This window comes from Podarcis vaucheri, assembly GCF_965113315.1.
Source record: "Podarcis vaucheri genome assembly, chromosome: 1".
Classification (NCBI taxonomy): Eukaryota; Metazoa; Chordata; class Lepidosauria; order Squamata; family Lacertidae; genus Podarcis; species Podarcis vaucheri.
In genome coordinates this window covers 99,346,759-99,372,738 of record NC_138759.1, presented here as the reverse complement: position 1 = coordinate 99,372,738, position 25,980 = coordinate 99,346,759, and the positions used below count along the sequence as shown (strand labels likewise).

General features: G+C 40.1%; 1 protein-coding gene across 5 annotated transcripts in view; it reads right to left on the bottom strand.

Annotated features, from left to right (window-relative positions):
* Positions 1 to 25,980, bottom strand: part of MGAT5 (alpha-1,6-mannosylglycoprotein 6-beta-N-acetylglucosaminyltransferase) — a 120,965-nt gene that overhangs the window by 37,578 nt on the left and 57,407 nt on the right. For all 5 annotated transcript variants that reach the window (XR_014213400.1, XR_014213401.1, XM_082198286.1 and 2 more), the window contains exons 3-8: positions 23,173 to 23,340; positions 12,156 to 12,232; positions 11,702 to 11,791; positions 6,692 to 6,763; positions 5,946 to 6,107; positions 2,617 to 2,786 (exon numbers count right to left, since the gene is read on the bottom strand). Coding sequence is in view for 3 of the 5 variants with exons in the window: in XM_082198286.1 (XP_082054412.1) it covers positions 2,617 to 2,786; positions 5,946 to 6,107; positions 6,692 to 6,763; positions 11,702 to 11,791; positions 12,156 to 12,232; positions 23,173 to 23,340 (739 nt within the window). In the remaining 2 variants the exon portion in view is untranslated. The remainder of the gene's footprint in view (positions 1 to 2,616; positions 2,787 to 5,945; positions 6,108 to 6,691; positions 6,764 to 11,701; positions 11,792 to 12,155; positions 12,233 to 23,172; positions 23,341 to 25,980) is intronic.

The window sequence follows — 25,980 nt, the reverse complement described above, 5'->3', positions numbered from 1 at the left end:
AATACTGATAGGTAACCTTCACAACAGACCTTGGGTTCTGTTTTCCCTCTGTGAGCTACATGTCTCAGAGAAGCCAATTCTCCTTGTATTGTATACTTGTGAAACACTGCAAGAGGAATAAATCCCCGAGCTTACCACGGTGTGGGTGTGCACATGGATGTGCACATGCGCAATAGCTCTTCTTTCCCATTTGGTAGTAGGTGAGCTACAATGTGCTTCCAATTTCTTATTGGGGTTTTATGTATCAGGAAAGTGAGGGGCCTGGTGGGCTCTCTACCAAGACCAAAGCTTGCCTCAAAAAATTTGGTCTTTCCAGATGCAACTAACTTGCCAGATCCTCAGTCTCCAGAGAAATTATGCTAGTCTCATTTTGAAATCGCATTAGTCTCACATTTCAGCAAACAGCACTACTGACAGAGGTATTGATACATGGAAATGTCCACAACAGGGTTAACACTTGATAACTTCCTTAGCATAAACATGTGCTCCCTGCACTGGCAGAAATACAGTGAAAGCAGGCCAGATAAAAACAGATAGGGATACCCTATTACCGTATTTTTCGCCCCATAGGACGAACTTTTTCCCCTCCAAAAACGAAGGGGAAGTGTGTGTGCGTCCTATGGGGCGAATGCAGGCTTCGCGCACCTCTCCTCAAGCCGCGGGAGCCCAGCGCAGGGCTCCCGCGGCTTGCGGAGAGTTGCCTGCATGCCGAAGGCTGGGTGCACTGAACTCAGCGCGCCCAGACTTCGCGCACCTCTCCACAAGGCGCGAGAGCCCTGCGCTGGGCTCCCGCGGCTTGCGGAGAGTTGCCTGCATGCCGAAGGCTGGGTGCACTGAACTCAGCATGCCCAGACTTCGCGCACCTCTCCGCAAGGCGCGAGAGCCCTGCGCTGGGCTCCCATGGCTTACAGAGAGTTGCCTGCATAACGAAGGCTGGGTGCACTGAAATCAGCGCGCCCAGACTTCGCACACCTCTCCGCAAGCCGCAGGAGCCCGGCGCTGGGCTCCCGCGGCTTGCGGAGAGTTGCCTGTTCTGGGGGCTGGGGTCGGGGGAAGCTCGGGCTTCCCCCGCCCCAGCCCCACGCCTGGGGGGGAAATATATTTTTTCCCCTTTATTTCCCCCCCAAAAAACTAGGTGCACCTTATGGGACGGTGCGTCCTATAGGGCGAAAAATACGGAACTTTAAACTCACATAATTCTTTGCACAAATGGGCCTATTCATGTACCAAAGGAGTGTAACCAAACAGTATGACTAATCCTTTAAGCCCATATTGTAAACATTTTAATTCATGGCTGCTTATGTATATTATACAAATACAAGCGTGCACACTTCCGGGACTAGCTGCCATACATTAACTCTGTGGCTTAATTTACAAGGAAGCATAATAGAGAAGTCTTTCAAGCTTATTGAGTTGAGATATGGTACAGCAGAACAGTTCTTTGGGGCCCTGAAATCAAAGCTCATCAGTTTCTGACATACAAATACAGTCAGCCCACAACTATGCAGGGGTTACGTTCCTGGGATCACGCCTAAAACCACGTATAGTCAAAACATGTTAGATGTCATGGTGGGTGGGGTTTGCCTTTGTTCCCAGAAGCCTGCCCCCTTTCTGCCTGCTTTTATCTTTTATTATTTGTTTGCATTTTTTGCCAAGAGCGTAAGGCTGAATGCAAACAAATTACAGTGGTGCCCCGCAAGACGAATGCCTCGCAAGAGGCTAGACGAAAGAGTTTTCCGTTTTGGAGGTGCTTCGCAAAACGAATTTCCTATCGGCTTGCTTCGCAAGATGACAATGTCTTGCGAGTTCCTGCTGGTTTTTTTCCCTCCCCCCCTTTTTCTAAGCCGCTAAGCCGCTTATCAGCTGATCCGATCAGCAGATAAGCCGCTAAAAGCCGCTAATAGCGCTAATCCGCTAATCCGTCAATGGGCTTGCTTCGCAAGACGAAAAAACCGCTAGACGAAGAGAATCACAGAACGGATTCTTTTCGTCTTGCGAGGCACCACTGTAAGTGAGCATACGTTGTGGGCTTACTGTACCACCACCTGTGCTATTAAACATCACCCCCAGCACAATACAGTGTAACCACGGGCTTAATTCTCAATGTGTTTCCAGTGAAATAATTTGGAAATTATGGTTCGTGTGCAGAAGAACAGGATCTTCAGAAAATAGCTCAAAATCCAAAACCTGTCTGAAAAAACGATGGCTTTCACACAAATTAACCACAACCAATCTAATTTGCTGATAAACAGTTTCATGTTGGAAATAAAGGTTATTTAAGAAAAAAAGGAAACAAATTAGAAGACATTTCTCTTGCTGCAGATGTCTAGCACACCTGTAATGGCAGAGAATAGAACTGCTTAGTTCTGAATTTTCCAGCATTCATTTATGAAGCCTAAGGAGGAAGCAGTGACAATGAAAACATATTATGCTTTTCATGGTGCACATATTTAGCTTATGAAAATAATCTACTTATCATCTGTTTAGTGAATTATCACTTTCATTTTCCTCTTCACAAAATTATAGGCTGTAGAATAAAGGCTTCAAGAGAGTTTGCAGTTAAAGGAAGGGGGTTTTTTGGTACTCAAGTTTCAAAGTGGAAAATAATCTCCTTACTCCTTGAGCTCTGCCAATGAAGCTGAAATCCTAATGTCATGGCCCAGTAAATAGAGAGATGTAATTAAATCACTCCACTGGACTAATTCACCAAGTGGGCCACCACTAAAGGCATTTTCTGCAATCTTGAATCCAGATTCTTTTGTGAGGAGTCCCAGATGAACAAGGACCTGAAAAAGAAAGCTGAAATGTAAGTATTCAGTACTGGATATATATTGAACAGAGGGTTTAACTATAACATCATTTTACATCAATAGCCCCAATTGCTACAACATAGAATATTAAATAGTTGTACTTAATTATTTCAATCACTTATAAAACACCTAGTATTTTCTAAGCATGTGGAGCTGTTCATTTACAGCATCTACAAAATGTTAAAAACACACACAAGATACTCCTCAGCCACAGACTCACATGCTAACAGGCACAATGCAAAAGGAAAAGAAACTAAGAGAATAAGTCATGCATTCAAAGGCATCAATTATTGAAATTACTTCAGACCTACTCATGTGGGCAGAAGTGTGCAGAGAGAGAAGCAAGACCTCACTTCTGTGTGAGAAGCATGTGCAAGCTTCCTGTTTGTGAGCTGGGGATCTGCACAGCTGGGACCTGTGGCGTAGCATGGGCGGGGCAATGAGGGAAGTTGCCCTGGGCGCAAAATTGTTAGGGGTGCAAAATTTCATAAGATAAAAAGAAAAGAAAATAATAATAATAATAATAATAATAATAATAATAATAATAATAGCACGCCCTCTGCCTCACACAGAACTGGTGATGGCCAGTTGCTCAGATTCCCTTTGCACAGGCTTTTGAAAGATACCCGCTCCTGACCAAAACCCCATCCTGCTTGATGCTCACAGGCATCACAGCTGCAAGGATACTTGCCTTGCCCCAGGCAACCCACGCTACGCCACTGGTTGGCACACACACACACACACACACCACAATTAGGTTCTCAGACTACATGGAGCTCCTGCAAATGTGCTCATACAGTGGTATTTTCCCCTTACAGAACAAGTAAGATGGTGGGACTCAAAGTGAGCCACTCCCCACTCCCTAAACATGTATGCCCTGTGCAAGAGTGAAACATGAACAGGGCTACTGTCTCAGCAGTATCATTTATTTAGCCAGCAAAATTCAAATACCACTAAATCGCAGTCTCTTAAGAGATTCACATAAAACATACAAAATACCAATTCAATATAGCAATAAAATAAACTTTGAAAACAGTAAACACAATACAATTATCAAAATACAGATAAAAGCAACAGTTCTGAGAACAAATGCATATGATCAAGTTACATTTCTAGGGATGCCTGTTGGTGGAAAAAATGTTTTTAGAAGGCACCAAAAAAACCCAGTACAATGAAGGTGCCTGCCTAATATTAATAGGAAGTTAATTCTCTAATCTAACGATGATTAGAGAATCATCTAATGTGGACTGTGGTGGGCTTCCCTGCCTGTAAGTACGTATACACATACAACCCAAAGCCCTTAGTCCCTTAGCTGTTTGCAGAACCCAGTATGCAGTCAATAACAAAAAGCAATACACTACATTTAAGGCTTTTTATTGGTCATTCATTTGATGTTACATCTTAAATGTGATTCTGCTGAGTCTGGCAGGTTGTTGCAGGTTTCAGTTTCTCTTCAAATTCTGTATTCACGGTTAGGATATATCGTTTAGTTTCCAATTATATAATCCCTGAAGGTTAGTCCATGTTCTGCACAATCTAATGTTTTGTTTTTTTAAAATGTGTATCCAGAATAAATACTCTCTGGTTTAACTGCTGGTACAGGACCCCTTCTGATCTGATGGTGCCAATTATATTAGTACCAGTTACTTCTAATGTGATTTAACCCCAATTATTCTCATTACAATAACAAGAGGTTATCTGTGAGGTACCCTGTGAGAAAATTAAATCATTTCCTTATGGCCAAAAGGAGACTGCCAAAAATGCTTTCACATTATCACTGACTCAGACCACAGAAAGGCATAACACAAATAGTTTTGGGGGACATTTTTATATCCGAAACAAAACTGGAGTGAAACTTGGGGTTGTAAGATGTCCCGAAAAAGAGCCATGTGGGCTGGTGCCAGAAGAATGAATGAATGCTTTTCCTGGATCAGTTTTTGTTTGAAAAAACCATGGGACTTTTTTAAAATGCCAGGATATTAACAGTGGCTGGAGCAATAAAGTACACCAATGGCAACTATCACCATCTCACCATAAACCTGTACCAACCTGGTCTGAGCCTCACATAGGGCAAAATATTTCTGCATTGCAGGGAGCTGGATACCTCATGGTCTCATCCAACTCTATGAGTCTGTGATGACTAGGAAAATCATACCCCAAATTATTGAATTTGCAAGGCCAAAAAAGCACCCCACATATAAAATACAATTAGTTTTCTTAGGATATTTTGTGTCCCAGGTGCTTTTTGTGCTCCTTTTTAATCCTAGAAGGACTACATTGCAGATAAATTCTGCAATGAAAAAGTGCACCCGGGGTATAATTCTAACTCTAGACATCTGGATTAAAATAAAGGTATTCCATACACAATGCTAATATTTCAAAGTCTCCAACTATTTTCTCTGTGATGAAAATAGGGATGTCCTATTTAATCATCATCATCATCATGCTCCACCCATCTGACTGGGTTGCCGCATCCACTCTGGCAGCTTACAACATATATAAAAATATAACAAAACAAACTTTTAAAAAATTCCCTATACAGGGCTGCCTTCTAAAGGTTGCATAGTTACTTATCTCCTTGGCTCAGGGGTCGCATAACTCCATACCCTCCAACATTTATCCAATGAAAATAGGGACATCCTAAGGAAAAGCGGGACATTTCAGGATCAAATCAGAAACCAGGACGGCTTCTGTAAATCCTGGACTGTCCCTGGAAAACAGGGATACTTGGAGGGTCTGACATTTGAAATCAGCTTATATTGGGCCCTTAACACCATGGAGAGATTTCAAGTCAATACCTGTCCATCCAGAATCAAGGTTATTCAGATACTACTTTACCTTTATCCTCAAAATGCTCCTTTCCTTGGATTCATGTTTTTAATTGGATTAAAATCCCACTGGCAGAGAATTGTAACTGGTTTTTAGTTAGCATACACTACCTCGTTAAGTGTCACCAATTGGAAGCATTTTGCATTGCTAGCTTAGTTACCTCTCTCTTTTTCTCTGACCTACAAAGAGGGTAAACTGACATATGGCAAGTATATTGAACCGACTCCTACTCGACACTTAGAGCTAATGGGCAGTTTTCTAGATGAAGCAATGTAAATGGTATTTCTGCCTTGGAGCAGAACTCACTTTTTTTCGTTTTCTCCTCTCCAGGTTTTGTTTTTCAGCAAGTGATTTAATTGCTTCTATCCATGTGTCTGCCATCCTTCTTATTCGTAGCATCATCCACCGGAACTCTTCATGCCTGGACATCATTTTGTATAGCAATTCAAAATTTGTTCTGATTTCGGCCTTCAATTAAACAGAAAAGTTTTAAAAGTGATATTGCAAAAATCATTATTTTTTTCCCTAATAGGAAATCTCTCTAAAGTGTGTGCATGTGTGAGGCACAGTGTCATTCCACTTCATTTATTTAAAAAATGCATACAGATATTCCAAAATTCAAACTCACAAAGTTGGGAAATGGAAAGTAAGCTCTCAGATATTATCTGTGTAATAATTGAGCTCATCATGTGTGTTCTCCCCTCCCCCCATATTACTTTGGTCATTTCATACATTACACCAAATATGTCTGCTGACTGAATAGACCTACCTGCAATATAAAAAGTATGCTTCCAAATATTTGCTGTAGTATCTAAAAATCGTGTATTAACTTCTAAGTATGTCCAACAAATGCATGTTTCCAAAAGAATGGCAAGAAAAAGCAAGTGTGTGAGATTAGGACCAGAATTACTAGGCATTCAGACAGTTTAGGGTTTACTTTATAGCCCAAGATTTGTTTTTGTTTTTTTCTCCCTACACAGAAAGCTGAACTTAAGGTAACTCCAAGGCCCACTTTGTTAACCATTTTGAAAGCTTTGAGACATACTCCTTACCATCGTCTTTTGATCAGTTTCTTCATTAGGATTTTTTGCTCTCCAGGGTAAACGGGGACACCAGTTTTCAACCTGCAGATATAGGGATCTTTTGTTAGGCACAGCTTCAGATGCATCAAGCAAGATGTTCATTCAACTATATCCTTGATGTGATCCCATTCTCATTTGCTGGTAGCCATAACAAAACAGCACAAGGTCAGCAGGCGACAAACCAAAAAAGAGGCACTTCTTTGAAGATATCGTAGCAACAGCAATAGCATTTTCAAAAGACGACGAAAACAGATTGGCTATTAAAAGTCCTATCTTTGGCCTCTTCAATAAACTGGCTCTCTTTCATTAACTGATCAAATCTTCAACATATCATATACGTATTGTATGAAATAACCCTGAAGAAGTTGCTATGAGAAAATTGGAGTGCTCAGCACAACAGGACAGCTGGCACATGTAGAAAAATGTGTTTAAATCATTATGCAAGAATAAAGCACAATACGAGTCAATAATAAATAAAAAACTGTGACATTAAGACTTTATTTATTTAGTAGAAGGAACACTGATATCCACAGAAGGCAACACTTCCCTTACATTGTCTCTTGAGACGGACGGATGCCAACAACAATGAATATATGAGAACACAGGATGCCATGAATCCATTCTCCTATCGTAATGGATTTCCTGGTGGTACTAATCCCAATGCACATTGGCATCCAAAAACACGTGGGATGCATAACAGCAAATACTTTTCTACAGTCCAAAAATGAGTGTTCCAGTGATAAGGAACCTATAACACTTAAAAATGATTCACTACAAAAAAAAGGCCAAAACCTTTGCCACTCACCAAAATCTTCGGTGCTAGCAGAGGAGTTGATAACTTGCCAGTCAAAAGAGTTTGAGTCCATGTGCCAAATTGCCCCTAACTCTACCATGGTTTGTTCATTACTTTCATTAATGTTTTGTTATTGTTGTTAAAATAGAAATGGAAAGTGCAAGGAGGTCTGATTAGGATTCCACCGTGTCCATGGTCAACACTTTCCTCCTGCACCATTGTGCTGAAAAAAACACACCCCTCCCCAAACTGCTGTTAGTCCTAGGACAGGACTAACACTCTATGATTTAAAGTAGGCTATAGCTCAGAATTTAATCCATAAAGAGATAGCCTTATATAATCTGCTTTTTGTTAGAACTATTCTATACGGGTGTGTGTGTGTGTGTGTGTGTGTGTGGAATAAATAGATGAATAAAGAAATGCTTCTGACCATGTCAGAATCTCTATTGCCTAATTCTGATAGAAAGAACAGCCAGAGGGATGGTAGGATTTAACTGTCATCAGCAATCAGAATTTAACCAATGGCACACTATTACCAAGCAAGCTTCTTCACAGGCAACTTTATAATTTTGTCTTGCAGCAGAGGTACTTCACTGTTTCTGTGAAGCAGCACCATGCTACATACTGAGGAATAACTGCACATTTTAAGCAGAATCTCCTCGTCAGAAGTCATTGGAGAAAAATAGCTCCCACCTATGGTGAATTACTAAGCTATCCACTCCCCAAAAACCCAATTCTCTTTTTTAGTACTGTTCTCATTCCTTACTGAAACTACTGCATTCCTTATTGCAGAATATGCATGTTTAGAACTCTAGTTGAAAATTATGATGATTGATTTAAAGATCAAATTGTGTTGAGAAAGAATCTTCCATCAATCTCTGAGAGGATGCCTGAAGAAATAATGCTCCATGATTTTGGAGCATCAGATAGAAAGGTAGACCAGGGAAGAGTCTGCTGCAAAAAGAAGACTGCCTATTGACAAATTACTTTATGAGACACCAGTTCCAGGTTATCTTTAGCAAGCAACACAATTCATATATCCACATCATAGTAGTGGTTATTAGAATTTTATTTCATGCTTGAATTCACAAATATTTAAGCTTTTGGAATTTGCTGTTTAGCTTAATCATAACATTAATCACAGGATTAAGTATGCTGAATTTAAGCTCAAGGTTAATACCATGACCAAACAATATTAGTTTTATGTGCTGTCAAAAAGAAACCTCTTAGGAAACCCCCAAAGACTTTTATGTATGCTGTTCACTAAACATAAAACAGATTGATGAGTAACATGGATCATTTGTTCTTCGGGGAAGCACAATGAATTCTATACAATTATGTACTGTAACAAATGCCACATGAAGTACTTCATAAAATCCCTAAATTCTGGAGTGTTTGAAGATCTAGGATTCACTATTTTTTCATAAATACAGAAGCATCCTAATATGTCAAGAGAAGGACATGATAAACACAAATCATTATACAGTGGTACCTTGGGTTACATACGCTTCAGGTTACAGACTCCATTAACCCAGAAATAGTATCTCGGGTTAAGAACTTTGCTTCAGGATGAGAACAGAAATTGTGCTCCGGCAGCACGGCGGCAGCAGGAGGCCCCATTAACTAAAGTGGTGCTTCAGGTTAAGAACAGTTTCAGGTTAAGAACAGACCTCCAGAACGAATTAAGTACTTAACCCGAGGTACCACTGTATATCACTAGGCCTTGACATTTTTTTCTCCATCAATAGTTACAAGATGGCTGAGAGCACTGGTGGTGAATTGGGTGTTATAAACAACATTTTGCCCCATTGTCTGCATAGCTCTAACCTGTTGTATATAATGGCCTTGCACAAAATGGAAGTATATAGGGTGTTCCCCTAGCCAACATGTTAGGTCATATAATACTACTGTAGGTATCACAGAACACTTATATGCACCTCTCCCAGATTTCAGTTCTTACAATCACCCTAAAATGGGGTAATGGACTCTGGTAAAGAAAAACCTTTCCAACAATACACAACATAGAAAATAAGTCTAAAAAGTGTGACTGATGAGGTTAAAACACTTGCTTCACAAACTTATATATTTATAGCCTTATCATAACATCTTGCTTTTTAGAAAAATGAGATGAGCAAATGCAAAATTACTCTCCGATCTGAACTGGTTGAGAATATGCTACTCCTACACTCTAAAAGAACATATTCAAAATAATTTTCCACTGCAATTCTGTCTTTCTATTATCCCTGCAGTAGTATCTGTGTGTGATATATTTATAGATGTTGAACAGTGAAGCTTCATGCAATAGTTGATTACCAGCTTTCACCACCAAATAAATGGAACCCAGTACTCTTAATAAGTAGTATCACAAGGCAATGGCAGCCCAATGGGACCATGTGTCACAGGTCATGAAAGTAATGCACTGGCTGCCAGGGAGCTACTGGGCCTAATTCAATGTGTTAGTCCTAGCATATGCAACCCTAAATGGCTTAGGATCCAAGTACCTAAAAGAGTTCTTTCCTCAGTATCAAAGACCCTGTACCCTATGATCTGCAGGTCAGTCCTTGCTGTTGATGCCACCAATAGGGGCTGCTTCGTTGGCAATGACATGTAAAAGGGCCTTTTCATTGGTGGTTCCCCATTTGTGGAATGCCCTCCTCTAGTGAGGTGCATCATAGTGAGGAGGAATTTGAAAACGTTCCTAAATAATGGCCGAAGAATACTGTACACCTGGCGACCCTGAGATCACCGGATGAAATCGTGTTTTTAATTGTGAATCTTTTTACAGTGTTGTAACTGTTCTAGAATGCTTTTATTTTCTTTTAATTGTGAGAGTGCGTGCTGCCCAGTGTAAGCTGGTAGCCAACAAATGACAGCAAGAGCCACTGTTGAGGTCCACTGGGACTGCATTGTTCCATCTCTTTCTTCAAACCATTTTAACTCACCCAGAACCTATTACAGTGGTACCTCTGGTTAGGTACTTAATTCGTTCCGGAGGTCCGTTCTTAACCTGAAACTGTCCTTAACCTGAAGCACCACTTTAGCTAATGGGGCCTCACACTGCCGCCGCGCTACCGCCGCCCGATTTCTGTTCTCATCCTGAAGCAAAGTTCTTAACCTGAGGTAATATTTCTGGGTTAGCGGAGTCTGTAACCTAAAGTTACAGTGTATGTAACCTGAAGCATATGTAACCCAAGGTACCACTGTAGTAAGATAGACTGTCAATCTAATAAGCAACAGTTTAGAAGTTAAGTCACAAGCTGATCAAGAGCCACCAATACTGGATGTTCTGATCTTCTAAAAATCTGTTTTCACCCAAGTTATGGCACTCTTTTGCTGGCATTCTCTTGTGAACTGTATTTGTTCCATCATCTATATTGAGCTTAATTAGCATGTCTATAAAAAGATACCGGTAATACTCACTGACACATGCCAGGAAACACTATGATACCTCCTGAGGTGAAGGAGATATTAACAAGCTAACTTGCTCTAAGAATATGTTTTGGCCTTTCATTACCTCTTGAAAGCTGAGAGAATAAATATGCCATTTTGAGGGGGGGGGGGAGAGGAGAAGTACTATGACACACAGTATGCACATAGCATTTTAATAATTTAAAAGAAGAATTCTACGTTCGTCATTAGCTACATCAGCAGGAAATGCTGATGATTCAAAGACAGTTAAATTCTATTAAGGAAAGACCTTCCTTAAAAGGGAACAAATCTTTAAAGTGCTACAAAATTTAAGAGTTTACCCAGGATAACTCATAGTCAGCCTGTACTTTGAATATGCAGGGAGTTATACCGGAGAGAAATAAAGGGGGGGGGGAGACATTTTCCATCTCACAAGTGTTATAAAGTACAAACGGTAACATACTGCTGGAAAAATGAAACCTATTGGTCATAATTATGCAGACTATGATAAAAACAATGTAGTGTGCATATCAAAGGGCAAGACTAATTACTTTTTTGCCCACCGATCTAAATCGCAGTTAAAGGTTACTAAAAAACTCTGTACCGAGCCACTTTGCCTCTCCCCACTATCATGGGGCCTATGGGGTTAAATTGTGGTTAGTGTTAATTATTATTTATAGTGCTAAATGATTACTGCTTGAAATGTTATTTTAAAATCCAATCAGTCATTGGGATTTTTAAACAGCTCTACATATCAGTCGCAATACAAATTTACTGACCTCACTGAGGTAAATAAAGAAGGAGCATGTGGATCCATCCACACCGTAACTTGCGTAACAAGGATCAGATCGCCACATATCTTTCATCCACTGGAAGATAAAAAACACACACATACAGTCAACAGATATGGGGTTTATAAGCCTAACTACAATACCAACCATACATATATAATATGGGTAAACTGGTAGAAAGCAGCATCTGAGATCAGCAAAGTCAGCTGTGGCCATTAATTATTACATCATGTTAATATTTCATGCATGAACATGTAGAATAACCTCAATGTTAGTCACGGCATCAATATATGGTTTACTACTGTGCACACAATGTAAGTGGACCAAGATCTGTTCTGCACACCATTCTATATATGGGGCTTTTCAGGCTAGGAAGCTGCCTTATATCAAATCAGACCATTGGTCCACTCAACAAATAAATGCAACAGGAAATTAGTCTTACTTTTATTTTGCCCTCACAGTGGGGGAAGCCATCCATGGGAGGCAATTCACACTGTTCCTGGGCTCCATTAATGAGATCTGAGAGAGAGAGAGAGAGAGAGAGAGAGAGAAACACAATATGATTCAATAATTGTAGCACACCTCATAACATATTCATACTTCATCTCAACTGGCTGTGCAGATGGATCACCACTCAAATCCCAACTGAATTCTAAAAATAAGCACTGCCTTTTCTCCCCCGGCCCGCAAAAAGGGAGAATTAGAAGCAGGCCATACAACCATGTAGGAATAAAACTGAATGCGCAGCAATTGTGCTCAAACAGAACAGGTTGTTAAGAATTAAAAATGGAAATAATTCCTCATCATTTATAATTAAGCACAGCCAAATTCCTAAGCAGAAATGCAATTAACCTATTTGTTAAACTGAAGTACAGCAATCATTCAATGTGCAGTTGAGAGTCAAATGTTTGACAAACCTCAGAACACAGATGCAAGCTTAATTCATTTTAAGGCTGCATTCCCTATTATCACTGCATGGAGCACATGCATTTACAGTGGCACACATTATTATGGGTATGGAAATAGAGAAACGGGATGTTGGTCAGAACCTTGGGATCTGAACACCAGAGATTTCTTTCTCCTTGTTATCTGGCTCTACCCAGTCCTCATGTGATTCCAAAAGTCATGTGTGAGAAGTTTGTGTATACACATGGGACTTTGTGCAGAGGACAAAGGCTAGTGGCTTTTGATGATCTTCCCATCCCATGTTGGGACAGCCCCATGACTATCAGCCTGACCACATATTGCATACCTTGACCTCATGTTCTTGATTAAACATAAGTTTGATGATTTGGTAGTAGGAAGCTCTTTTTCATTTCAGTGTCATGGTCAGTCAGCCCATTTCCTTGTGAGGTTTAGGTTCATAGATGTTTCTAACATTTGCAGGTGTGGTGTGCCTATTAAAATGCCCTGCCCCTGGTGGCTGATGGACATGTTTGGCTCTCATGAGTAAACCAAGGATGAGGAACCTGCAGCCCCCCCCCAGATGTTGTGGACTACATCTCCCATCATCCATGACCACTGGTCATGCTGTTTTAGGCTGATGGAAGCTGGAGTCCAACATTTATCTGGCGGGCCACAGGTTCTTCATTCCTACAATAGTCCATCTGTGCAAAGCAGAAATAACTCAGGCAGTTGATTCAATCACTACCCAACCACACTCTCCTCTACTACTGCAAAGAACTCAGCCTGCTCCCCCACCCCAAATTATTAATCCAGGATGTTATCTAATGTTGTTCACTAATACAAGGAATAAATCAGTGGAATGCCTCCTAGTGGTGCAGCAATAAAACTGCTAGCACATTTGCAAAGGTAAGCAGGGTCCAGTATGGTTTCAAATTGGATGGGGAACTGCAGGTTGCAGGAAGTTGGACTACATAACCCTCAGAGTCTCTTCCAACTCTAGATTTCTAGGGTTCCATGGAGTAACTCCTGCAGTTCCACACTCTAAATCTGCACCGACGAAAGGAGCAGATATAAACCAAATCCCTCGCTATACTGCAGTCTTTTCAGAGGCCCTGAAGTTTTATTTTCATCTGAACATCTAGGCATGGTGCTGGTTAGCTGGGTGACAGTGTAACTCAAGTACACTCTCTCCAGCCCTGCATTTTATATGTTAAGTGTTCATTTGTAGTGTTTTAGATTTGGTACTAAATATAGGTGGTGGAAAACTTGATTCAATTATGACCTCCAGAATGGCACATTAGTGTGCCTGCTTTGTTTCGGCAATGGCAGCATAGCAGCAATAGTTTTATGCACCCATTGTCTCCTTGGGGGGTCTTTCAGAAGAGTTGTGCTATATAAAATGTGAAGGGACTCTTTAGCTTGTGAATATCACCTCAAGGCACAAGTATAACCATTTCCAACCAACACATCTCTTAGCATATTAAAATGGTTCAAGCTTTAGTTAAAATGTAATTGTAGACAAACTATAGCACAGTGTAGGCAGCAAAAGAAGAGTACACAAAATTAATACCAAACCAAGGAGATAGAATGCTACTGTTAAGTACTTGCATACATAGCTTTTATGCTATGACAAAGCTCAGTTCATAACAGGAATGCTTAAATAAAACATAACACACACAGAGCACCAGATGTATCAAAGCAACATGTCAAGGCTTGTTTGCAAATAATATTGACTCAGCTGGAAGTTATCATGAAGGTGGTGTATCAAGGACAATAAATGGGGTTTTGCTTGAAGGGCACTGACCTCTCTGCCTCAAAGTCCTTGGAACTACAGGAGGGAGAACTGAAAAGGCAAGTCTTGGTAACAACAATGATTGCTGTCAATTCAATCAGATCCCCAACAATTAAGAAACATAATTGAAGCCAATATCTGATGAGTTTGAGCTGGACAGCTGACATTTTGACTATGGCTTTAGCAAGCATAAAAAGCCTATGTAGGGTCACTAATTTAGCTGAGTCCTATACTTGTCCTTCAGTACACAATCTGCAAGCTAATTCAAAGAGAAGTTTGCAAGAGATTCATTATAGATTTTTCTGTCATGGGCTTGAATAGAAAAAGGCCTTTCTATTTATAATTTCTAGAAGGACTCCCCACCCTGCAACAAGGGAGAAAGAAATAATTCACACACACACACACACACACACACCCCTAGAGATCTGGCTGAAAAGAGTAGCTTGAAGATTGCAGGAGAAGATGCAAAATTTCAAGGCGGTAATATTCACTTTCACTATCCTTTGCAATAGGAACCATTCTTACTTCTCACTTTCTGCTGCAGGTAGCGTATGGGGCTGTCTGCCAGGCACTGGTTCTGGTTCAGTGGTCTGGAGGATCAGAAACCAGATGCAGGCTCAGGCATTCTACCTCATATTTCCTCCTCCTCAGCTTCCTATGCAGCATTAAATTTACCGTATTTTTTGCTCTATAAGACTCACTTTTCCCCTCCTAAAAAGTAAGGGGAAATGTGTGTGCGTCTTATGTAGCGAATGCAGGCTGCGCAGCTATCCCAGAAGCCAGAACAGCAAGAGGGATCGCTGCTTTCGCTGCGTAGCAATCCCTCTTGTTGTTCTGGCTTCTGAGATTCAGAATATTTTTTCTTCTTGTTTTCCTCCTCTAAAAACTAGGTGCGTCTTATGGTCTGGTGCTTCTTATAGAGCGAAAAATACGGTAACTTGCTATGAAACCAAAGTCAGCAACTGTGGTGAGCTCTGGCCCTTAAAATGCAATAATAATCATGATAATGATAACAACAACAACAACAATGATTTTCAAAGCAAGCCATGTAGGCATTTTGAAACCACAAGGTGGGAGAAACAGGTGTTTTTGGGAAATGCAGGGAGAAGTGAAATGTATGCAAACATGGGGGTATTCAGACAATCCTTATATGATCTTGCTTCTATGCGTTGATAAAATCAGGGTAGCTTTTTGAGCTCAGACACTTTCTCACATGCATAAAAAGTTAGCACCTAAACTAGGAAATCTTACATTTATTTAAACACATTGAAACCCCTGATTCAGGCGTTGCCTTCTCTGTGAAATAAGGAATGAAGAAGAAGCACATAAGCCAAAGACACACTTCCAGTGATGCAGCATGAAGAGATAAGACCAGGAGGAGTTATTCAAAACAACATACTAAACTTCAGTTGTTTAGGAACATGAAGTGTATTGCAACTTCCTGAACAAAACAATACTGTCTTGTATATGCATGAAGCAGGAAAAATATAAATCCTTCTCTTTATAGTCAAAGATAATTGACTAATTACAAATGCAACTAGTATTTGAGATGGAGTTGCAGGTGCTTCAACCTATGGTACCCAAGAATACATCAATTTACTAGCTAACAAATAAGGTGGGTGGTGTTGGTGGGAAACCATCAACATACCAGAGAAGAAAAAGGAATGCTAACTACAAATAGAAATAGCACAGAGGTCTCAAAATAAAGAAAATATCCGGTTCCTCCAGAAATTGCTGAGTAATATCCAATCCTATAATGCAATGAACAGAATTACACTCAACATTCTGAGAAAAATCATTGCATAAGAGCGCACACACACACACACACACACACACACACACACACACCCCACAATTGGACCATCTGGGTGGAGACATACATTACAAAGGGAAAAGATGTTTTAAGCCTGCACCTCACAATTCTGAACCAATCCAAAGTATTAGAAGAGTGTTTTCCTGCATTAGTAGTCTTTGTTTGATATACTCACCAAAAAAGGTAAAAATAAATAGGGTTAGGTGGAATAATGATGTCACATTGTTTATCATTACTTTGTGGAAGCAAAGCATGAAGCACCTGCCAGCTCCAAGATACGTTGGAAGGGTATTCATCCACATGGGCATATCAAAACTTGCAATTCTATCCTCCCGTCTTGACAAGCTTTTCATGATTGCTGCCTAATAAGGTACACATTCCCACCCACAAAGGGCACATCAAGGCTGTGATACAATACCATAGCCAAATATTTTAAGGTATTTTAAGGCACAAGCTACACCATGTTAGGTCCATGGAACAACTCCAGAAAGGAAACAAATAGGTATCCTTTTATATGTTAAAGAAAAATGTAGTCAACATGTTTCAGCAATTCAGTGTGCAGGGTAGGTTCTCTCTAAAACCAGTTACCAGTAGGCAATACAATACAAGGAATGAGGAGCAACAGGGTGTAGTTTCATCACAATCTGCTTCTTTCGGTTCAATGACAGTAAGTCATTAAAAACAAAAACAAAAAGACTAGGGGTTGCATTTAACAAAGTCCTACTCAGAGTAAACCCATCAAAGTTAACAGACCTAAATGAGTCATAGCCATTAAAATGCAATGGCTCTTCTCCGAGTAGGACCAGCATCCTAATACTATCCCAGAAATGTAATCATTTATTGGATTGGTTACCAGGTCTATACTCACAACGGTTCTTTAAAACCCTGACTGCTTCCATTTACTTCAGGGGTAGGGAACCTTTTTGACTCCACAGGTAAGATCCTTATCAGAATCAGCCTTGAAAACCAAAATTGACAGATATCATTACTATGGTGATGGTGATGATCCCACCCTTCACCCTAAGAACCTAGGATGAATTATAAGAATGTACAATCAGGATACCTGGTTCTTGGTCAGATTTTGAAATATATTCTTTTACTGTATACAGTATGTGTGAATCTGCTTTGATTCTAATTTCCTTAAAATAAATCCAATATTTTTTTTACGTGTGATGCTGCAGCAGCTTGGATTTAGCTGTCAGCTGCTGTCCTTGCTCAGCTTTTCCATTTCTGCCCTGCACTACTAAGATTTTGAAACTCGTTATTGCAGAGAGGGTGGCGTCCAAGTTGGCCCCAATACATTAGCTTGCGGCAAGCAGTAGCTGTTGGCGTGCTTGAATACAATTGCCTCATCCACTGTGGGGAAAACATGGGACGTTAATGAACAAAGTTTGTCTGGAACCTGGGTGCCACCACAGCATCTAAAGCAACCAACGTGATGCCCTCCACATGTTGTTGGACTCCAACTGCCATCAGCCCAAACCAACATGGCCAGTGATCAGGAATTATGGGAGTTGTAGTCCAACAACATCTGGAGGGCACCATGTTGGCTGCCCCTCCTCTGAGAACCTGCTTTCAATGTTGTCTGAAGGCAACCACCTTGCTCAAGCTAAGCAGGACTGGATCCAGTGAGCTCACTGGTGGGAGCCCATCTTGGGATCCTTCTGCATTGCATTTATCATGGCTGTTCTATAAATATAATAAATCAATAAAAATCCTAGTTTTGTGTTACCAGGAGAGACTGCACTTATGATTAGACTTTTCCATTTGCTTTCACTCATTTATTGCAGACATGCCCATTTCCTTTTGAAAATTAATATTATGTGTCAACTCTTCAGAGTTCCTACAAAACTCTTATTGTTTTGTCTCCTCCCAAACCCAAAACTATTTCTGTCTTGAGAACAAGTGCCCAAAGATGAAATTCACATATAAGCTGAGGCAGCATTAATAGTTACTTTATAACCTCTTTTCTTATTTATACACTCATTTTTTTCCCTTCAACTCACAAAAAGGGGCTTAGGCAGAAGCGATATGAATTATGAAAACCTTTTCTTTTTGAATGAGATGGTAAAATGCTTCACAGTTCCATGCCAACAGAAGCATTAATGGCTTTTTGGGAAGAAATAAAAGTAAATTCCTTCTGTTCTCAAAAAATACCTGCTGAGCTAGCAGCCTTCCATTAACACTTGACTGAAATAATGCAACTTTTAAAATGTTCAAGTAACTGTCAAGTAGTTAATCCCCAATACTGACTGCAGACCACCTACAGCACATTTCAGTTTTTCTAATACATATTTATCACAAGAGCTTTAATAGTTACAGACAGGCTGTCATCACCATGACCCAATCAGGCAATTTTCCGTGTTCTTTGAAATCAGTTGCCCTCCAAAGTTATTGGATGCAAGCCTCCCAAATGAAATGGATATGAATAAGAAAATTAACAACAATATAGGTGAGCAAAATAGTATAAGCAAACAACATAGCAGTAAATAACACCTTCTTACTTAGATCAACAGTTAGTAGGTATTCGGGTAATAGGCAATGCAGAATTAACCTTATTGTAAGGATTTTCTGGGGGATCAATAGTAAAGGGCTATGTATTAACAGAGTTCCTATGCTTCAAAGACCTCATGTGATGAACTTCAAAACAGAGCTGAAATGCCACCATTTCTTGAGGGACCACTAGGGGTGCATCAGATGATGGCTGACAATAACATCTCTCCGACCCACATGAGGTAAATTGGATGCTGTGATGGGAGTAAATAGCCTCCCTACACCCCCCCGGATTATGGTGGGGGACTGCCCTTGCCTGCTGTGCCCTATACCACCCCCAAATTTGTGGGGATGGGGGCACTAGGCACAATGCCCTCCTGTGGGATTTTGGCACTCCTGGACGCCGTCTCTGATACGCGCCACTAGCTGAAAGAACTTCAAAAGAAATAATTTGGATGAAGCTAATGCACATATTTCAAGGAAGAAGGGGGAGTAAAGACTGCTAACAGAAGAGATCTCTGATAAAACAGGACGAGTCGGAGGAACAAGTATAGATCATGAGAAGATACACCAAGACTTGGTATGGCAAAGGGACTGATGGGGGAGGGGGGGGAAACCTTCCTTTCTTTCCTTTATGTGATTAAACAAGAATCCCACCCACCCACAAGTCAGAAATGTCGTTTTAAGGACTTAAGCTGTGGATTTAAGGCTGTGTGGAGATAAACTTTTGAACCAGAGCATGTTTTAAGAAGAGCGTGGAATGTATAAGGGCTTTGGAATGACGCAGTTAAAAATACCGTCACCATATTGGGAAGTTCTGTCGGAGGACTTAAGTCTGAGAGGAGAAATATAGAAATAGAGCTGTTTTTATATTGTGGATGAAACTCCTCAGTGGGACTTAAGAACGACAGTTCTGTAATTAATGATGGAAAGAGCGCTGTTATCTATGAAGGCGATGATATATCGAAACCATCTCGATTTGAGGACTGGAAGAACGAAAAAATTCACACAGGATTATTATTGGTGTTTATTGGCTTAAGGAGACTATCAGAAGAGATCATAAAGAAAAAAGAGAAAATATATGAACAAGATGTGATGTGGAAACAGCAAGATAAGTCTGGATAGAATTATGAACTTTGTTTGGACTGATTTGGACATTAACGCAGTAGCAAGAAGATGATCAGAATCCCCCTTCGGATCTTGAAATATGGGTTCCCTCAACAAAATATAAAATTCGGCTTTGTAATTCGGAATTTATGTGATGTGATTTGATGTGATTGGCCGGTTAATAAAAATGATTTAAAAAAGAAAAGAAAGAAATGCCACCATTTCTTAAATGGTTGGTTATTGACATGCACTTCTTTAATGAAAAAGATTTTGGTGTACTCTGTGCACTAAAAGAAAGAAAGATGTGATCAGCAAATATATTACTGCAACATTCTAATCATATGCTCATGGCAGACCTTTGAAGAGTCAGGAAGCAGTGCAGCTTCACAGCAACTCAATCATGCAAGGTCACACCTTTATCTTTTGTGAAAGAGATCTGCCCTCCTGTTCTCTCAGTACAAACTCCATGCTTCGAGTGATCATACAGTCACAGAATTGTAGGGTCATCTAGTCCAACCCCCTGCAATACAGGAATCTCAACTAGAACATCCATGACAGATGGCCTCCTAACCTCTGCTTAAAACCTCCAAGGAAGGAGAGTCCACCACATTCCAAGGTAGTCCATTCCACTGTCAAACAGCCCTTACTGTCGGAAAGTTCTTCCTGAAGGTATCAGAATCTCTTTTCTTGTGACTTGAAGTTATTGGTTCAGATCCTAGCCTCTGGAGAAGGAGAAAACAAGCTTGCTCCATCTTCCATGTGACAGCCCTTTAGATATCTGAAAATGGCTACCATATCTCCTCTTTACCAGGCTAAATATATTGAATTCCCTCGACTGTTCATCATGAGGCTTGGTTTCCAGACCTTTTATCATCTTGTTTACCCTCCTCCTGTGCACATGTTCCAGCTTGTCAATATCCTTCTTAAATTGTGCTGCCCAGATCTAGACACAGTACTCCAGGTGTGGTCTGACCAAGGCAGAATAGGTTGAGAATATCATTTCACTTGATCAGGACACTAGACTTCTGATGATGCAGCCTAGAATAGCATTAGCTTTTTTGCTGCTGCATCACAGAATGTTAAGTTGGTATGATGTTACTGTGTTTGACTAGTATATGCAACACATCTGATCAAATCTCACTATAAGCATAAACCCCCCAGTTCCCAGTCTTCCACAAGCCATTATACTTTGGTTCTGATTTCATAAAATGGGATGATTTAGCTGTTTCAAATGAGTTTCATTTTTGAAGAAGCACTGCAAAGCTAATGCTTCTTCAAAGTTCTATGAAGCGTGAAATACATAACATGAATAGAAATTCATAGTGTCATACGCCGGTGGGACAACAGACAGACATAGCAAGCTAAAGAGCTTAGAGGAAACTACAGCATGTTGTTGAAAAAGGCAGCTCATGTGACACATCATGCAAAAAGAAGAACATTGCTTTTTAAGGGGAAAGAGTCAAGACCTATGTTTTAAACTTGGCTCTATAAAAGTGTCTCTTAGTATACATAAGACCTAATGCATTACAAGGTCAAGGTGCCAAAAAAAGAAACAAGAAATAAAATTTTGGCTCCAAATAATGTAGCATTATTTGTACAGCTGTATCTCGGTTTTTGAACAGCTTAGTTCTCGAACGTTTTGGCTCCCAAACGCCGCAGACCTGGAAGTGACTGTTCTGGTCTGCGAACTATTTTTGGAAGTTGAATGTCTTATGGGGCTTCAGCAGGTTCCAATTGGCTGCAGGAGCTTGCTGCAGCCAATCAGAAGCCACACTTTGGTTTCTGAATGTTTTGGAAGTTGAACGGACTTCCGGAACGGATTCTGTTTGACTTCCAAGGTACAACTGTATATCTTAAAAATGAAATATCCATATGGTGCAATATCCACTGGTGTCTGCCAACTTGAACAATTGAAGTCTGCTTGCACAATGGGAGTTTGGGTTTCTCTCCTTCTCTCGTTCAGTTGCTTCCCTTGGGAAACTCTAAGATTTGAGTGTCTTATAAGCCTGCTACTTATTGTTCAACAAATTATGCATCTTCTAGATAGCACTCTTCTTTAAAACTTCAAATACTTTTAGTAACTTTTTTATCCCACCGTGTGTGGTAATCATAGACACAACTACAAAAATAAAAAGGTACTCTAAGAATCACATAGCAGATCTTTTATAAAGAAGCGAAAACACCCTTATCACATTTCCCGTGTTCTCTGAAGCTTAAACATTCCTCCAAGGGGGTAAAAAAACCACTCACAATTGCTCAAATTGATCTGTATCACATCTGTTATGTGCAATCTTTTAAAAATAAATTCCCTTTACTGACATATTATTTATATTATTGCCCTGCACCAGAAAGTGGTAAAATAATGGCATCAAATTAAATCTGAATTCTACACTAGATATAAAAGACAGATACATAATTGTGTGCCTCATGCTTGCCAAGAGAAAAAAAATGTTTAAGGATGTTTTTTTTTTATAAAAAAGGTGGATTCTCTGATCTGGTTTTATTATCAATACAGAATACAAAAGCTATATCATTGCATACCTTTTCAAGTTACTTAAACAAAGGGATTACATAACATCACAATAAACTGTTATGTTGCAGGGGGGCTGCTTTATTTTACATGGTTGATCACTGATCAACTGGCTTCCTTGCATTAACCTTCCTTAGCAAAGCATGTTTGCAGATTAGATAACATTTAAGTCACAGGCACCAGCATTAGTTAAAACTCATTGATCTCACTAAACCAGTTCACTTAATGCTGGTTATGCAAGAATCATAGCTTTAACTAATGCATGCCCATGAAACCTAACTTCTCAGTAGTCGTGCCCGCCCTGTGGATCACCCTCCCATCAGGTATCAAGGAAATAAACATCTATCGGACTTTTACAAGACATCTGAAGGCAGCCCTTTAATGTTTGAAGTTTTTGTGTTTTTTGTGTTTTAATATTTTGTAGGAAGCTGTCCAGAGTGGCTGGAGCAGCCCAGTCAGATGGGCAGCATATAAATAAGAAAACAAACAACTAACTATAATGTATGGGAAGACCCTGAGCCCATGAATGAAGATAAATGCTAAACATTATTCATTAGAGGGTTCAAGCCTGTTTACTCAGACTAGGAGTTCCATTCAGACCAGTAGGACTTAATCACTAGTATGACTGCAGTCTAGGTCTTATACAAAAGTACATTAGGATCAGACAAGAGGTGCACTTTTCTTCAGTTAAGATTTGACACCAAAGACTGAAGTCCATTGCCGTTTGAAAAAAAACAGAAGGATCAATTCATACCATCTTGGATATTTGATACTGTAAAACAGAATTTAGAAAAAGGCACAGCAACTTTCACACCCACCTGCAACATTGAGTTTTTCAGCTGCTCCTGAACTGGGAGTAGCAGTGGAGGTACTATTTGTGGAGTTTGCACCTGTGCCATTGATTACAAGGTTCTCCACTTTAGACTCAAGCTTCCCAATGCGTTGCAGGATGTTGTCTAGTAGGACGGCAAGAGTTTTCTTCAGATCTAAGTTAAGAAAAACAAAGTCAGTTAATCTTACACAGAACAACATATACCAGGAAATATACCCATTTGGTAAAAGTAACAGGTTTGCAACAAAGCCTTCCAACCCTCTAATTTCTTACCTAAATATTTCCACAGATCCTCCTTAACCACCTAAGTGTGTTTCTAAGGCTAAAAGCATTCTACAGTCATACGCCGTCAATATGGTTTACTATAATAATGAACATTTACAGACAACAGTTATGTTTTCTCTAACTATAGTGATATGCGCCCTCTTAACCCCCCCAAAAGTGTATTTCAATACAAAGTAAAAGGCTACCTTTCGTGGGGAGGGGATACACTTTTTATAACTTGTCAATTTCATCTGTATACCATCTCAACTTATCCATATGTACAGTTTCTAACAGTTTAAATAGCCATTGTTCTTAATAGATGGGGTAGCTAAATGTCACTGAGCATGTACTGAGCAGCAATAATATCTGCCATACTTGAAAAGGTTAACAATCAAACTTTCATTCTCTTTGTTTAACACATCTTGTATATGATGTATGAATAACATCAAATAACTCCTGTTGTTACTTGGTTGATTATTTGAGAACCTTGCACCCAACAACTTCAGACCTTTGGACAACTCCATGTTGGAAGTCAGCATCCATTCTACCACATATTTTGCAGCTTTGTACACTAGAGTAGCAGTGCAGTTATGAGCACTAGCAGTTCTAGTTCAGACTGACATGAGTACTTCTAGTGGCCTTATTAACTCAACCCACTATTCCTGTACTTCAGTTTCCCTCACTGATCTAGAAATATGTAAGCAACTACCCTATCTTATACACCTCTTAAAGATAACTTATATTAGAGGAGATTGCAGGGACTTTGCTCCACCCTGCTCTTTTTTATTCCCATGCCACATGTCATCTGAACTCAGACTTGTGGTTAAGCTCTTTCTTCAACACAAGCTGTAGCCAAGAGCAAACTTTTGTGCAGTCCCAGTAAGCCATGGTTTGGCTTGCTACATCGTGAAAACCAGAGCATAGCGTGAAATACTTGGAGAAGAAAAAGCAGCATTATATTACAAAATCTTACAATATTTTTCCAACTGCAAATTAATTTCCAAATTTACCACTAGAAAGTGATTTCGGCTGGAAATTTGACCTGTGGTAATAAAAAAACTGCATTATCGGGGAAATTTTCTGCTTTTCTTTCTCCTGGAATCGGAAGCACTCTTATGTCCTATCTCAGACTTTTAAAAACCTTCAACAGACACTACTTGACAACTCCCCATCCTTTGAAACCATAAAAATTTGAAATTATTTCCTTGTGGGGAGGGAATTAAAGCAAGTTTTCTGAAGCAGTCCACATATGTGATGACTGAACAATGCAGATGCAGAAGATCTGCAATGGTTATAGCTAACAAGCCAAATGAAGTGAACATTTGGTCCAGGCAAGTTTCTAATCTAGGCAGGTTGCTATTTTTACAAACACCCTCAGGAAATGTACATGGTTCCCTTACGAGTTAGGATCAAGGAATAAAGGCATTGCTTTCAGAACAGCCTTTAGCACCCCATATGCCTTAGTGGATCTTCTTTTAGTGTTAATTTTTTAAAAGGCTCCTAGTGAGGAGGAAAGCAGCACATCATTACCATGCTCTAAATTTGTTCCATTCAAGTGCCAGCCTAGCACAGATTCTGCTTGGTTTGCAATACACAGTAAAATCACAATGCAAGCTACCATAGCCTGGAGGCTGCCACAGACAAACATGAGTTACAGAACAAGGGATACTTGTTACTTCAGCTACAAAGCGATGCAACAGTCAGCTGCCTAGGGGATGGTGGCCTCAACCTTTCAAGCAAATGCATTCACAGAACCACCAGCATCTTATCGGAAAATGAGACAAAGGTATACAAAAGCAGCATGGCACCCTGGCATCTCTGGCACCAGTTCTAAAGACGGGCTTTCATTCCTAACAGAGGAAGGGGAAGAAGATACCCGAAGCAGTAAATGAATGGCTGTAAGCTCTGACTTGTGTGCATCACAACTCCCCTCTCCTTTGGCAAGATTAACAGACAAACCAAGTTAGATCCCGCAATGATAAGATAGTGCTGGGGGAAAAGGACCATTGTAAGTGAAAACAAGGTGAACAACTAATTGGCATCTAGCTTTCCAAAGCGGCAGGTGCCTTCTGGCAAAACAAACAAAAAGGTCAGAAAATGAAAACCAATGTACAGGGAACACACACAGTCACACTGCATTTAAAGGGGCGCTGCACAGATTCATTGCACAAAATTCTCATTGAAGTATAAGGTCACAATTAAAACCTATGTACCGTATGTTCCCAACCTGTAAGAGGGAAGAATATTCCTCAATGCACTTTACACATATGAAGAGAATGGCTTGATCTGATAAACAACCAAGACAGCCTCTGCCAGACTGGTGTCACCCACATGTTTTGGGCTACAACCCCCATCAGGTGCAGCCAGCTCAGCTGTGCTGGCTCAGACTGACTGCAGTTGGAGGCCAAAATATCTGGAGGGCACTAGGTTAGCAAAGACAGATCTGATTCATCACTTTCAATATATCTTGGGATATACGCTTTCTTGGTGCATGGTTAAAGGATCACTTATATAGCTGGTGTTTAATTAC